The 15,730-nt window shown below is 41.9% G+C and overlaps 1 protein-coding gene across 4 annotated transcripts in view; it reads left to right on the forward strand.

Moving 5' to 3' along the window:
• The first annotated feature begins 209 nt into the window (after positions 1-209).
• The window catches only part of ube2v2 (ubiquitin-conjugating enzyme E2 variant 2), a 22,816-nt gene continuing 7,295 nt past the window's right edge, over positions 210-15,730 (forward strand). Inside the window, exon 1 of one of the 4 annotated variants that reach the window (XM_043688302.1) lies at positions 210-273. Coding sequence is in view for 2 of the 4 variants with exons in the window: in XM_043688298.1 (XP_043544233.1) it covers positions 368-389 (22 nt within the window). In the remaining 2 variants the exon portion in view is untranslated. The other 3 variants (XM_043688300.1, XM_043688298.1, XM_043688301.1) reach the window with 3 other exon arrangements.

Genomic DNA, 15,730 nt, shown 5'->3' on the forward strand with positions numbered 1-15,730 from the left:
TAAAGATAAATATTACATGAAAATTATTTCCCATCATGATTTTTCTCCCAAGTTTGAGCACAGCGGTGTTCTGAAGATTGGTTTTCAATTACTGGAGACTGCAGGCCATCCTGGAGGGTTAGATTGTGAGTTTTGAAGAGAATGAGACAGATTGTAGGGTAATGGAGTTGTGCAGACTTTATGAAGGAGTGCCGCAGTGAGAGACGATGAAAAGTCAGATGTGAGTATGCAGACTCCAGGTGCAGGGATCACCCACTGTCCATCACTCAAACGGTAAGCAGACGCACATGCGCGCATGGTGGGCACGACAGACCGGAAGTGACGAGCGAGCGGCCGAGTCGGCGCCGGTTCCCTGGGTCGGAGCAAGATGACAGGCTGCCGAGGTCCGAGTGAGCGGGGGGGGAACCGGGAGGGGAGAGGGGCTGCCAAGGTCCGAGTGAGCGGGAGCAGGCGGGTAGCGCGGCCGGATGCCGGCCTGGGTCACCCCGGCCCTTTAGTCCGGGCTAAGACCTGAAAGCCGCGGCCCAACTCCAATGGGATGTGGGGGTAGCACTTTCCGAGGATGCGTGCCGGCCCGAGGAACTGTCCCTGGGCGGCCTCCAGTTTGTGCCGTCCCCAGTCCCTCGGAACGGAAGTTGGTTTTGTTTCCGCCTGTTTGGCTGTTGGTGTGGCGGAGACTTTGTACATGACCTGAAAATGTGTGTATTGTTGGGGTGTTCAGAGGGTAGCGGGCGGGGGGTTTTCTTGCTCCATGTGTTGGTGATACATGGAGCAACCTGTATGACCCTGTCTTATTTATACGAAAGTCTTTTTTTAACGTAGGTGTTTTTTCGAACCCCGCACATCTGGAGAAAACGTTTTTTCGCGTTGTTTAGTTGTATTGTAGATTATTTTTGATAGGATAGTTTTTTTTCCCTTAAGGTGTTTTAGGTATTGAGTTTATTTACAAAATCCTGTGACTGTGATGCGTAATTTACAAATGCAGCTGTGACAAAGGGGAAGTAACGGTGTTACTCAATTTAAAAAAAAAAGTTGCTGCGTCTGATTTTTTTTTAGACTGACGGAGTTTCGGGGTTGCGAGCGGATATTTAACTGGTTTAACCGTAATTTTTCTCTGCATTTGTTATGGGGCGTTTTGTTATGAGTTTTGAGATTTTTGACGTAAGCATCATACAGATTGGAAACAAATGGTCTATCTCTGGCCAACTTTCAGCAGCACGAAACGTGAACTTTGGTTTCGTCTTTTTGACAATTATATCTGGTGTGTAATTTGCTTGGGCTATATCTGCAGCGGCACCTTTTCAGCAGATTCAAACGTTTCTATTTCTGTCGCCCACCAAAATGTTCAGCAGGATTCAAACATTTTGCTAAATGAGGCGTTGTATGTGTAAGTAACGAATGCATAGAACTGGGAAAGAATGCCGTATACTGTTGATTTGAGTGCAGGATAAGAACTAGGAGTAGGCTAACTTCCAGCCTGCTTCACCATTCAATAAGATCATGGCTGATCTTTTCGTGGGCTCAGAACCACTTACCTAATCTTTGAATTCCTCTATTGTTTAAAAAAAATCTATCTTAACTTTGAAAACGTTTACTGAAGCAGCATCAACTACTTCACTGGGCAAGCAGTTCCATAGAGTTACAACCCTCTGGGTGAAGTTTTTTCTCAATACAGTCCTTAATCTGCTCCCTCTAATCTTAAGGCTATGCCCTCTTGTCCTAGTTTCACCTGCTGGTAGAAACATCCTCTCCACTTCTATCTTATATTCCCTTCATAATTTCTTTTATTTCTATAAGATACCACCCAACCCCCTGCATTCATCGGAATTCCAATGAATGGTATTTTAGTCTACTCAGGCTTTCTTCATTAGCCAACCCCCTCAACTCTGGAATCAACCTTTGATTCTCCAGTGAATGTCTTGTGTAACTTCTCCAGTGCCAGTACATCCTTTCTCCAGTGCCAGTACATCCTTTCTCAAGTAAGGAGACCAAAACTGCACACAGTACTCCAGGTGTGGCCCCACCAGCACCCTGGACAGCTGCAACATAACCTTCCTAATTTTAAACTCAATCCCTTTAGCAAAAAAGGACAAAATTCCATTTGCCTTCCTAGTTACTTGTATCTGCAGACCAACCCTATGTGATTCATGCACAAGGACACCCAGGTCCCCTCTGCATTGTAGCATGCTGCAACTTTTTACCATTCAAGTAATAATCCTTTTTACTGTTACTCCTATCAAAATGGATGACTTCACACTTATTAACATTGTATTCCATCTGCCAGACTTTTGCCTACTCACTCAAAGTATCTATATTCCTCTGCACACTTTGCTCTGCCACTCATCTTAGTGTCATCTGCAAACTTTGACACAGCACACGTGGTCCCCAACTCAAAATCATCTATATAAATTGTGAATAATTGTGGTCTCCCAATACTGATCCCTGTGATACACTACTAGTCATTGCCAGCCAGAATAGCACATGTTTATCCCCACTCTTTGCTTCCTGTTAGTCAACCAGTTAACTAATCCATGCTAATTCTTTACCCGTAACGCCATGCATCCATACCTTATGCAGCAGCCTGTTGTGTGGCACCTCGTCGCACAAGAAACTTGATAGATGGTAGAGACAAATGTAAATGGGAGTCAATGACAAAGAACAAAAGTAAATTTGAAAAGGGTATTTGAAAGCAATTGATAAACTGTTGTACGAAAAAGGTAAGGCCTCTTGGAGCTGGGGGCAATACATAAGCATGGTTGATGAGTTGGTTAATGGGTAGGAAGAAACATTAGGAGAAACCGGGTTTTCAAGTTAGCACACTAACTGGTATACCACAAGTGTCTGTGCTAAGTCCTCAGCTACTTACCATCTAAGTTAATGATTTAGATAAGACTGAGTGTAACATATTTAAGATTGTTGACAGGGCAGGTATAAATGGGAATGGATACAAAGAGGGTGTAAAGAAATGTGGATTGAGTGGGTAGCATGATGGCAGATAAAGAATAGAAAATTAAAGTATTTTCCAAAAGGTACAATTCAAATGTTTAACATGATTGTAAAATGAGTGGAATATGAAGTTGAAAGCTCGTGTCAAAAGGATCCGTGCTAGATCCACTACTTTACATCATTTACATAAATGATTTGGATGTGAGCATATTAGTAAGTTTGCAGACGACACCAAAATTGGAGGTGTAGTGGACAGCGAAGAAGGTTACCTCCAGCTTACAACAGGATCTGGACCAGATGGGCCAATGGGATGGGGAGTGGCAGATCGAGTTTAATTTAGATAAATGCGGGGTGCTGCATTTTGGGAAAGCAAATCTTAGCAGGACTTATACACTTAATGGTAAGGTCCTAGGGAGCGTTGCTGAACAGAGAGACCTTGGAGTGCAGGTTCATAGCTCCTTGAAAGTGAAGTTGCAGTTAGATAGGATAGCGAAGAAGGCGTTTGGTATGGTTTCCTTTATTGATCAGAGTATTGAGTATAGGAGTTGGGATGTCATGTTGCGGCTATACAGGACGTTGGTTTGGTTCTGGTCTCCTTCCTATCAGAAGGATGTTGTGAAATTTGAAAGGATTCAGAAAAGATTTACAAGAATGTTGCCTGGATTGGAGGATTTGAGCTATAGGGAGAGGTTTTTATAAGTTTGTTTTCCCTGGCGCGTCAGAGGCTGAGGGGTGACCTAATAGAGGGTGTTAAAATCATAAGGGAATGGATAGAGTAAATTGATGAGGCATTTTCCCTGGTGTGGGGGAGTTCAGAATTAGAGGGCATAGGTTTAGGGCGAGAGGGGAAAGATATAAAAGAGACCTAAGGAGTGACTTTTTCACGCAGTGAGTGGTACGTGTATGGAATGAGCTGCCAAAGGAAGTGGTGAAGGCTAGTGCAACTGCAACATTTAAAAGGCATCTGGGTGGGTATACAAATAGGAAGGGTTTGGAGGGATATGGGCCAGCTGCTGGCACATGGGACTAGATTACGTTAGGATATCTGGTCGACATGGACAAGTTAGACTGAAGGGTCTGTTTCCGTGTTATACATCTGTGACTCTATTCGTACAGGGCATTGAGATCTCACCAAGGATATTGCACACAGTTTGTTTATGGAAGCATACACTTACTTTGAACCCTTATCGTGTGGAAACAGGCCCTTTGGCCCAGCAAGTCCACACCAACTCTCAAAGTAACCCACCCAGACATTCCTTTATTTCTCTTCATTTCTCCTGACTAATGCACCTTAGGCTACAGTCAATTTAGCATGGCCAATTCACCTAACCTGCACATCTTTGGATTGTGGAAGGAAACCTGGGCACCCAGAGGAAACCAATGCAGACACAGGGAGAATGTGCAAACTCCACACAGGCAGTTGCCAGAGGCTGGAATTGAACCCGGGTCCCTGGCACTGAGGCTACAGTGCTAACCACTGAGCTACTGTAGGTAGTTGAAGGTAGTTCAGAACAGATTGATTAGATAGATTCCTAGGTTGAAAAGGTTACGGGTGAAATATAGATTAGTACCATTTAGCTCCCTTGAGCGCACATGCTGCCATAAAATTATGGCTAATCTGTTGGTTTCAATTTCCACATTTTATTCACAATCTTAGATTCTTGTAAGGTAAATGAATTAACATCTGCCTTAAAATTATTCAATAATCTAGACTCCATCACCTTCTGAAGAAGGTAGCTCTACATTCGCACAATTTAAAAAAAAAATGTGCGCTCATCTGTCCTAAAAGGCTGACTGCTCACTTTTTTTAAATAGTACTTCCTAGTTTTGGGCTGATGAGAACAGGTAACATACCTACCATATCTATCTCATAAAGGCCATTCAGGATCTTGTATACTTCAGTATGTCACCCTTTGCTCTTCTAAACTTCGGTTGAAACCAGCACAATCTGCCCAACCTTTCCTCATACAACTCATTCATTCCAGGTACCAATCTAGTAAGCTATGTCTGAACTGTTTCCAATGCATTTACATCATTCTTTAAGACACTAAACTCTACTCAGTATTCAGGAATAAAAACTGAAATTGCTGGGAAAGCTCAGTAGGTCTGGTACCATTTGGAGAGAAAACAGTTAATGTTTGCTGCCAGTGACATAAGTCTTGTTCTGAAGAAGGGACACTGAACCCAATCCGTTAACTCCACTTTCTCTCTACAGGTGCTGCCATACCTGTTGAGTTTCTCTCGTAATTTGTTTTTGTTTCAGATTTGCAGCATGGGTTTTCTTTGGTCGGTATTCGAGATCTGGTCTCACCAGTGCCCTATATAACTGAAACAAACATTCTTCTCTTTAAATAAATAATAACATTTGATTAGGCTTGACTACTTTGCTGTATGTGCATATTAAGTTTTTTGTGGCACATGCACTTGGAGCTCAGAAAGAGGAGTAGGCCATTCAAACCCTCAGGACTCGCCATGATGATGGCTGATCTGAAGCCTACCTGAATGTACCTGGCTTTGGCCTATATCCCTTAATACCTTTGCTTAAGTCAGAATTAGACCAATTTTTGTTAAAATTAACAACTGATCCAGCATCCAGTGCTGCCTTTGGATGAAAGTTTCAATCATCTACCACCCTTTGTGTATAAAAATGCTTCTTAACATCTCTCCTGAACATCTGATCCTAGTTCTAGAATCCACACAGTGGAAATAGTTCATCTTTATCTGGCCTATCATTTCCCATTGATAATTTGAAACTTTATTCAGAAAGCTCCTTAATATTCTAAATTCTGGAAAAAAATGGCTTAATTTATTTTGTCTCTTCTCCGACTTAACCCTTGAACTCCAGGTATCATTCTTGTAAACATATGTTGTACTCCCTAAAAGGCCAATGGGCTGAGAACTGACAAATGGAGTTTAATTTGGATAAATGCATGGTATTGTTTTTTGGTAAAACAAATAAGGGCAGGATTTATACAGTTAATGGTCAGGCAGGGGTAATGTCATTGAACAGAGAGACCTTGGGGTTCAGATACATTGTTTTTTGAAAGTTGGTTCACTGGTAGATGGTGGTGAAGAAGGTGTTTAGTATGCTTGCCTTCATTGCTCAAACCAATCAGTATAGTAGGTCATGTTGAGGTTGTTCAGGATGTTGGTGAGGCCACTTTAAGTACTGTGTACAGAACCAGTGGAAAATTATTCAACCTCCACCACTTTCAAGTCAAAACCAAAGTCATCAAGCTACAATATGTGGGTGAAACTTGCATTTGTGCAAACTCAGGATGAACGACAGACCATTATCAACATGTTTACAGAGGCATGAGAGAGATGGGTCTCATCCTGAATGTCTGTAGGACAAAGGTCATCACCAACCCTGCTTAGCATTATGGAGCAAATCCTTGATCGTTGGGGCCCATAGTTAGACAGACACATTTCCAAAATCTCAGGAGTGTCTGGTAGATCCAAGCAGATATTGATGAAAGGGATGCAGTACCACCTCCGGTGTGCTAGCGCAACATTCAGCTGCCTGAGGAAAAGGGTGTTCGAGGACAACATCTGATCTGACACCAAGCTCATGGTGGCTACCATCCTCCTATGTTGCTCTGAGATTTGAATTGTTTATAGCAGACATCACAATGCGCTGGAGCAGCATCACCAACACTGGTATTCCTGAAGAAGGGCTTTTGCCCGAAACGCCGATTTTGCTGAAGCTCCTCGGATGCTGCCTGAACTGCTGTGCTCTTCCAGCACCATTGGTCCAGAATCACCAACACTGCCTGAGCAAGATCCTGCAAATCTGCTGAGAAGACAGACCCACCAACACCAATGTCCTTGATCAGGTCAATGACCTCAGCATCGAGGCACTGGCCACCCTTGATCAGTGGCAATGGGTTGGACATGGCATCTGCATGACCGATATGAGACCCCCTTAGCAGGCACTCTGCTCCCAGCCACAAAATGGCAGGCGAACCCCAGGTGCAGAGGAAACACTTAAGGGATACCCTCAAGGCCTCACTGACAAAATACAACATTCCCACTGGCACCTGGTAATCATTAGTCCAAACCATCCAAAGTGGAGGAGGAGCATCCAGGAAGGTGTCAAATGCCTCAAGACTTGCCATCTGGAGACCAAGCAGAAGCCATTCGAAAACAGGAAGGAATGTGCTACCATACCAATATCCCATGACCACCTCTTGCCCTTGGTGTGGCAAAGTCTGCAAAAGCTGCATTGGACTGTACAGTCACCAGTGGCCTTACCCTGAGTGTGGAAGAGAGTAATTCTTGTACGAGGGAGTGCCAGTGCTAAAGACTATGTACAGTTCCAGTCATCCTGCTATAGGAAGGATATTATTTTAATTCAAGAGGGTTCAAAAATATTTACCAGAATATTGCCGAGACAGATTGTTTGAGTTATAAGGGTAGGCTGAGACTTTCACAGTGGTTGAAAGGTGACCTTTGTTATGGACCAGGCCAAATGCCCTCAATATTTTAAGGTAGCCTAGACCCTTGCTTTTTCTTATTTTAAAGGCAGTTATGAAGTGCATATTCCAGATATGATGGCCAAACCACTCCGCTTTATGGAAAACAATTTATTTAAACACCACAGTTGAAACACAAAAGAAAACAGAATTTAGAATAACTTAACCACCCTCATACAGCAACTTAACTCAGGAACCGTTCCAATCCAGTAATATCCCATAAACACACGCCATGGCAAAACGGTGCATTGAAACACAATGTTACAGATAGGAGGAAACAATATCCAAAGAGACTTCAGAGAGCAAAGTCAGTCAGGAATCATCTGCTGAAGTTTGCAACCTTCCTGGATTCCAGCATCTTGTGACTGACACAACTAAGCCAGGCTAGAAATAAACCTGAACTGGGAGAAATGGGCACTCCCCTATCATCGTTAAATTGGGTTCTTCCTCAACCCCTCAACACTTCTGCCTTTACGATGTCTCTTTTTTTAAAAAAAAACCCAAGGACAAAATCTTGTTAAACTGACAGCATCATCATACCTTAGAGGTTTATAAAATGATGAGGGACATGTATAAGGTAAATAGCAAAGACCTTTTCCCTTGGATAGGGCAGCTCCAAATGAGGGAGCATATTTTTAAGGTGAGAGGAGAGATTTAAAAGGAACCAGAGGGGCAATCTTTTTCCCTCACAGGGTGATTCACATCTGGAATGAACTGTCAGAAGTGGTAGATGCGGATACAGTTATAATATTTAAAAGGTGTTTGGATAGGTACATGGACAGTTTAGAGGAGGGGTATGGGTCAAATGTAGGAAAAAGGGACTAGTTTAGTTTGGGAAACTTGGTTGGCAAGGACGAGTTGGACCGAAGGGTCTGGTTCTGTGCTGTATGACTCCTAAATCTGCGCTCCATGCTCCAAGTGGAATCAAACCAGAGTTTTGTATAATTTCTGCATCCTCCGGTACCCTAGGTGGAAAGGCAGACATTCCATTAGCCTCCTTATCTTCAGTACCTGTTTGTAACATTTTAAACATCTATACAGCTGAATCCCCAAATCGCTTTGGGCATTCAGTGTATTTAAATTGATATCGTCTAGAAAGTACCCAATCTATTTTTTTTCAGTCTAAAACGGAAAACCTCATACTTGCTTAAATCTGCTATGTTTTGCCCATTTATTTAGTGTATTAATATCTTAGTAACTTTATGCTAACCTCTGTACTGTCAACAATTCACCCTAACTTTGTCATCACCCAATTTGGACATATGACGCGCTCTGCCATTTTACAGGTAGCTAATAAATATGAATAACAGGCCCTGTCCCTATGGGATCTATCAATTTGAGTACCTACACATTATACCTACTTTCTTCGCCTATCACTCAACCAATTTTGTGGCCACGTCAGTAATTTGCCCTCAATCTGTGGCCTTCTAGCTATTAACGGTTTTGTATGTAAGACTTCATCAAATGCTTCGAGTTAATATAAACAACACAGGTTAATCTATGCCCCTGAATTCTGCAGTAGTGTGAAGGTTTGCTCGCTGAGCTGTAGGTTTGATATCCAGACGTTTTATTACCTGGCTAGGTAACATCATCAGTGGCGACCCCCAAGTGAAGCGAAGCTGTTGGCTCCTGCTTTCTATTTATACCTTTCTCCTGGATGGGGTTCCTGGGGTTTGTGGTGATGTCATTTCCTGTTCATTTTCTGAGGGGTTGATAGGTGGCATCTAGATCTATGTGTTTGTTTATGACGTTTTGGTTGGAGTGCCAGGCCTCTGGGAATTCTCTGGCATGTTTTTGCATGTCTTCTGCAGTAGTTCTCTGTATAAGAAATACCCTACCACTTTTTCTCCACGTTATGCTCATGCCAGATTTTTACCCACTTGTTCAACCTATCAGTCTACAACCATCGCCTGTCCTTTTCAGATCATACTTTCCAACCTATCTTTGTCATCTGCATTCTGCTAACTATTTGTGCATAAACTGTTTTCTGTCAGCTGACCCATCATTTGTCCACACTAATATATTACCCCCTACACCATGATCTCCTGTTTTGCGTAATAATCTTTTATGTAGAATACCTTGTCAATGCCTTCTGGAAACTCATCACCATATGTCTATGGCTCCCCTTATGCACAGCAAGTTACTACTTCAGAAACTTTTTTTAAATGTTAAACATGATTTTCTTTTCTCAACCACGTTGATGCTTCCTGATAATGAGATTTTTAAAAATACTCAACCGTAACCATCTCAATGATTCTAACATCTACCCCCATTGCAAGCATCAAGCAAACTACAGTTTCTGTAATTTCCTGTTTTTTGCCTACTTCCTCCCTTCTTGAAGTGTAAGATTAGGATGTGCTTTCACTTTATTTTTAATACTTAGGTTGATTACAATTGTAAGTTATTTTTAACCAACCTGTTTTGATAAATTACAATCATTGAACAGTGATTAGAAAATGTCTTTGAAGTTATTAAGCACTGTTTGAGCAGATGGGACTTGAACCTGGGACTTGAACCCAGGACTCCTGGCTCAGAAGTCGGGATACTATCATTGCACCACAAAGTCCTCAATTACAATTACTGATAGACTGAGCTTAAGAAAGCCAAAAGTTTACCAGTCTTGATTAGTTGCAAGACTCATTCCAGGTCTAAATCTTTCAAGAATTTTTAGTTTTTTTAAACCAAAAAAATGGTATTTAATATAGTTGATCCACTGGGATGCCAGCTTGAGACACAGGTTGACAAAGTACCAATCTCTTGTTCTGTTCCAATAACTGCAGTTCTTCTGCCTTTGATCTTTCTCCTTGTGCATCAAACTATTATAACCGAAGCCTTATTAACCATTACTAGCCACTACAGCTTCAGCTTGATCAAAGACAAGTGAGCTCTAATTGGCTGTTTGAGAACTTAAATCATTCATGGGCAGTCTTAGATTGGAGAGGTAGTCTGCCTAATTCCAGATTGATTCCTTGAAAAGTTATGGTCAGTGTAGTGACACCACTTCCTATCTGTCCTCATTCACACTTGCACACCATTTATTTTTAGACTTTCCAATTTATAAGACTAATCCAGTAGATCTTTGCCAAGACAAGATGGCTCCAAAAGGCAAATAATGTCTCTGCTTAGAATATGTTGTTACCTCCTAGTGATAAGCTATCATCCCAACTGATATATCTCAGAATTCACAAAAATCATTTTCCTTACAGCAAGAACTATGTGTGATTCCGCAATAATTCTTTACCTAAAATAAATTAAAGCTCAAACTGATCATAGAATCTAATGCGCACAAGTCCAACACATGAGTTTAAAACAGTTGTCATAGGATGAAAGCTGTGCTGTACAAAGCATTCTTACATTGGTTAGCCTGAAGTTATATGATTAATTATTGGAAAGTTAGTATCAACATATCTATGACCTCACTTACTTTTTAGTTCATGGAATAAGAGGGCTTTTCTAAAATGTTGAGCAATTGGGCCAACACTATAGAGTTTAGAGGGACAAAAAGTGATCTTTTTGAAACATACAAAGCTTTGAAGGGGCTTGACGATGCATGCTGAGACATTTAACATGATTTTGGAATCTAAAATACTAACATCTAGATAAGTGATCAACCATAGGTCTGAGAACTGTTTTCAATCAAGTGGTTGTATATTTTTGGAATCCTTTGCTTGGGGTCTGGATGCTCCTTTGAATATATTTAAAGTAGACAACCTTTTGGCTGTCCAGGTATGTGAATCAGCCTATGTGAATGTAGGAATAATGTGAACAGACTTGGTTGAGAGGTGACCTTATAGGGATTTATAAAATATAGAGGGGTATAGATAAAGTGAATGGCAGAGATCTTTTTTTCTAGGACTGGGGATTTCAAGCATTTTAAGGTGGAGAGGAGAAAGATTTAAAGACATGTGGGACAATTTTTGTTTTACATAATGGTTTGTGTGTGGAATGAACTTCCAGAGGAAGTGGTGAATACGGGTATAGTTACAATGTTTAAAAACCACTAGCTGTAGGCAGAGTTAAGTAAAATCAATAGAGGTCCAGTAGGTGGCAGTCACCTAAAAAGTGCCAATAAGTATGTGAAATTTTATGAACTTTGGTTATATTACTTATAAATTAAGCTAGTAATTAAAAAAAAATCTCCAGAGAATTGGGACATAATTACACTTTTACAAGGTGAGTTTAAATTTTCTCCCTGTATTGAGGTCCCAACAGAGCTGAAACATGGGTTCTGCATTTGAAAATGGATCTTAATCCATGCTGACCAAAGTGCATGTTGTTATGTAGCTAAAGTGCAAGAAACTGGAATGAATAAAGCGTCTGAAATTCTGCCAAGCTTTTATTTCACCAATGCTTTCTCAACTTCAAAAGGCATTTTGGGAACTTTCTTGATAGGCATAGGAATAATGTTTTCACTCTCCTTTTTTGCCAACTTACTTTCTCCTCTCATCTACAGAGCAATTTTGAAAATGTTTTGTGAAAAGTGTTATGTAAAAGAATTAGCGTATTTTTCAAATGTGATATTAAAGAATTTTAAACATACTAGTTAAACTACTGTGTAGTGAAATAATAAAATGGCCATTACCTGATTATGCTAGTGTGGAAATTTAGGGTGTCTTAAATGCCTCAATGAAGTGCAAGCTTGGGTTATTCAGATGGATATGTTTGTCAATATTTCAGTTGTTTAAAGTAATATACTGAAATAGCATATAGTTTGTAACTGATTGCAGCATTGCTGAAAATATGAATAGTTTTGGTATGTAGATATGACATCTGGAGGTTTATTGATGTGGCAGCATTTATTTTGTTTTGCTAGCTTGTTTCCTCTTGGTCAGTATGCAATGTAAACTTCTGTGGCTAATGCTCTTATTATTAGAGGAATGAGAGTAGCAAAATACTATTTTGCTACATTGGTCAGCAACTCTATAGGACAAGGCAATTGATGTTATGAATTTACAATTGAAAAGAAGCTGCCTTTTGCTGTCAATTATGTTTTCATGTAAGTTTATGCTGAAACTGTACTAAATGGCTTATATAGGAAGCTGTCAGTCGATACACTTGTCTGGAGAAAGAGCTTATTTTGAACAACTTTCAAGCTCCCTTAGTATTTTTATTGTATCCAATTTGTAACATCTGTTTAGCAAAATGTCTTGTAACTTGTTCCATGGTGACTTTGTAACATAAAACAAATTGATTTATTTTTCTATTTTCACTCTTCTAATTGGGAATGCTTGATATTGAAAGCTAACCAAATGTAGAAGATTTTTTTTCTTTTTCCCACCCCTCAATGTTGGCTGTTTAGATGTTGTTTGCTTGCTGTACCCAGCATAAGGTAACATTAGTGTAAGCCAAAGCAATATGTTGCAATGAAGTAGTCTTCTGTCCTCCATGTGCCTGTTTTCATTGGGACATCTTTCCTATATTTTGTGGTCCCTGTCTGACATGGCTAAATGGTGCCAAACTGGAGAATTTTAAACTTTGGCAGGTTTGTGTCAAAAATCATTTTGCAGGATCTATCCAGTCTTGGAAAGAATAACGAGCTAATTTAAAGTACAGTCGTTTTTTTGTTTTTAAAAATGCTAGTCGAAACTAATAAAGTCTGACTATTGACAACATTGTACACTTGTTTCACGTTTCAACCATATCCTTCCATTTAATTCCAAGAAATTGGGAGGTGTGGAACCTATATCGTTAGGTTCTCACTTGCTTTTGCCTTAAGTCTTCCCTCGGGCATTTTAGCAAACGCCACTTTTCATATGTTGCAGATTTGTTATCTCTATCAATTTTTTTTTTCAATTTTACTTAGTATGAATTAGGTAGATGGACTCTTTGATTGTTTTGAAATCCACATTTATCCCATGTGGTTGCAGGGTCCCAAGGCAGAATATGAGGCGTTCTTCCTCCAGGCCTCGGGTGGTAACGGTTTGGCAGTGGAGAAGGCCCAGGACCTGCATGTCCTTGATGGAGGGGGAGGGGACATAGAGGAGACCACACCAGATGCAGTAGATGACATCAATTTGGGGAGACAGGTCGCCTTCTGTGGAATATTTCAGAGATCATCTCTGGGACACCCGTACCCACCAACCCCACCGGCCTGTGATTGAACACTTCAGCTCCCCCTTCCACTCTGTCAAGGACCTGCAGGTCCTGGGCCGCCTCCACCACCAAACCACTACCACCCAACATCTGGAGGAAGAACACATCATACTCCATCCTGGGACCACATGAGATAAATGTTGATTTCAACAGTTTCCACATTTCCCATCCCCCCCACATTATCCCAATTTGGCACCGCCCTCCGGACCTGTTCACTACTACCCACTCTGACCTATCACATTCTCTCCCTCACCTTCATCCGCCTATCACTTTCTCAGCTACCTCCCTCCCATTTATCTCTCAGCCCAGGCCCACAAGCCTCCTTCCCAATTAGGCGCTTATGCCTGAAACATCGATCCTCCTGCTCCTTGAATGCTGCCTGACCTGCTGTGCTTTCCCAGTAACGCACTCTCAACTCTGAGCTCCAGCATCTGCAGTCCTCACTTTCTCCTCTTTGATTAATGTGCCAGAATAGTAAATGAAGTGCAAGATTTTCTGACCCATATGAACCTGTTATTAAATCAAAACCTCACCTGTCACACCACATAAACGAAATTGTTTCAGCACTGGATACCTTGAAAGTAAATAAGTAGTTGTGAAAATGACAGGGTGATACAGCTTGGATTGGATCTGCCATTGTCAAAAAAAATACTGTCTGCAGCAGTGGAAATCTATTTGCCATATATAATGGAATCAAGAAGGCTCTTGGTTCACTTGCCACCAGAAGTCAGTAGATGGTAAAGCCCTTATTAAAAGTAAACTAGTGTTTTCCTGGGTTAAATCTTACTGTGAACTGTAATACTGTCAGATTAGAAATCTCCCAGTCTATGTTTAACCCTTACTATTGAGCCTTTCGGCAACAAACATGAGTTAAGAATAACCTGTTCTTGGAGGGGCACTAAGCATGATAAATCAGTGCTGAGAGTGGAAGTCAGAGAGAGCTGACAGCAGAAGGAAGGGAAGTTTAACAGCTGAAATCACTGCTAATGGCACATTTTGGACATCATCGCGAATAATCCTAAATGTGTAGTTCTCTAAAAGGCAAATTTCTCATGTTGACACTCATCAAGTCGATGCATCTATTACTGTCCTTGAGATTGCCTTTAAAGAGAAGCTGAACTGAATATACCATAAAAATACTGTGGATACAAAAGAAGCTAAGAATCCTGCAGTCAGTAACTCTTACCCTGACTGCCCAAAGCCTGTCCACGACGTGCAAGGTATGAATCAGGAGTATGAAGCTCTGACAACATTCAAACTTGATACTTCCCTGGACAGGAGAAAGTGAGGACTGCAGATGATGGAGATCAGAGCTGAAAATGTGGTGTTGGAAAAGCGCAGCAGGTCAGCCAGCATCCAAAGAGCAAGAGAATCGACGTTTCGGGCATAAGCCCTTCTTCAGGAATGAGGAAGGTGTGTCCAGCAGGCTAAGATAAAAGGTAGGGAGGAGGGACTTGGGAGAAGGGCGTTGGAAATGCGATAGGTGGAAGGAGGTCAAGGTGAGAGTGATAGGCCGGGGTAGGGGCGGAGAGGTCAGGAAGAAGATTGCAGGTTAGGAAGGCAGTGCTGAGTTCGAGGGATTTGACTGAGACATGGTGGGGGGAGGGGAAATGAGGAAACTGGAGAAATCGGAGTTCATCCCTTGTGGTTGGAGGGTTCCTAGGTGGAAGATGAGGCGCTCTTCCTCCAACCGTCGTGCTGCTATGGTCTGGCGATGGAGTCCAAGGACCTGTATGTCCTTGGTGGAGTGGGAGGGGGAGTTGAAGTGTTGAGCCACGGGGTGGTTGGGTTGGTTAGACCGGGTGTCCCAGAGGTGTTCTCTGAAACGTTCCGCAAGTAGGCGGCCTGTCTCCCCAATATAGAGGAGGCCACATCGGGTGCACCACAACCCCGCATCGCCCGTTTCTACCTTCTGCCCAATATCCACAAACCTGACTGCCCTGGCCGACCCATTGTCTCAGCCTGCTCCTGCCCCACCAAACTCATCTCTGCATACCTCAACACGGTCCTGTCCCCCTTAGTCCCAGAACTCCCCACCTACGTTCGGGACACCCTCCACCACCTCCATTCCCCCATAACGAAGGACTCAAAGCCCTCCGCTTCTTCCTTTCCCGCCGTACCAACCAGTACCTTTCCACTGACACCCTCCTTCGACTGACTGAACTGGTCCTCACCCTGAACAACTTCTCTTTCCAATCCTCCCACTTCCTCCAAAC

The sequence above is a fragment of the Chiloscyllium plagiosum genome, chromosome 4 (genome assembly GCF_004010195.1).
Source record: "Chiloscyllium plagiosum isolate BGI_BamShark_2017 chromosome 4, ASM401019v2, whole genome shotgun sequence".
In the NCBI taxonomy this organism is placed as follows: Eukaryota; Metazoa; Chordata; class Chondrichthyes; order Orectolobiformes; family Hemiscylliidae; genus Chiloscyllium; species Chiloscyllium plagiosum.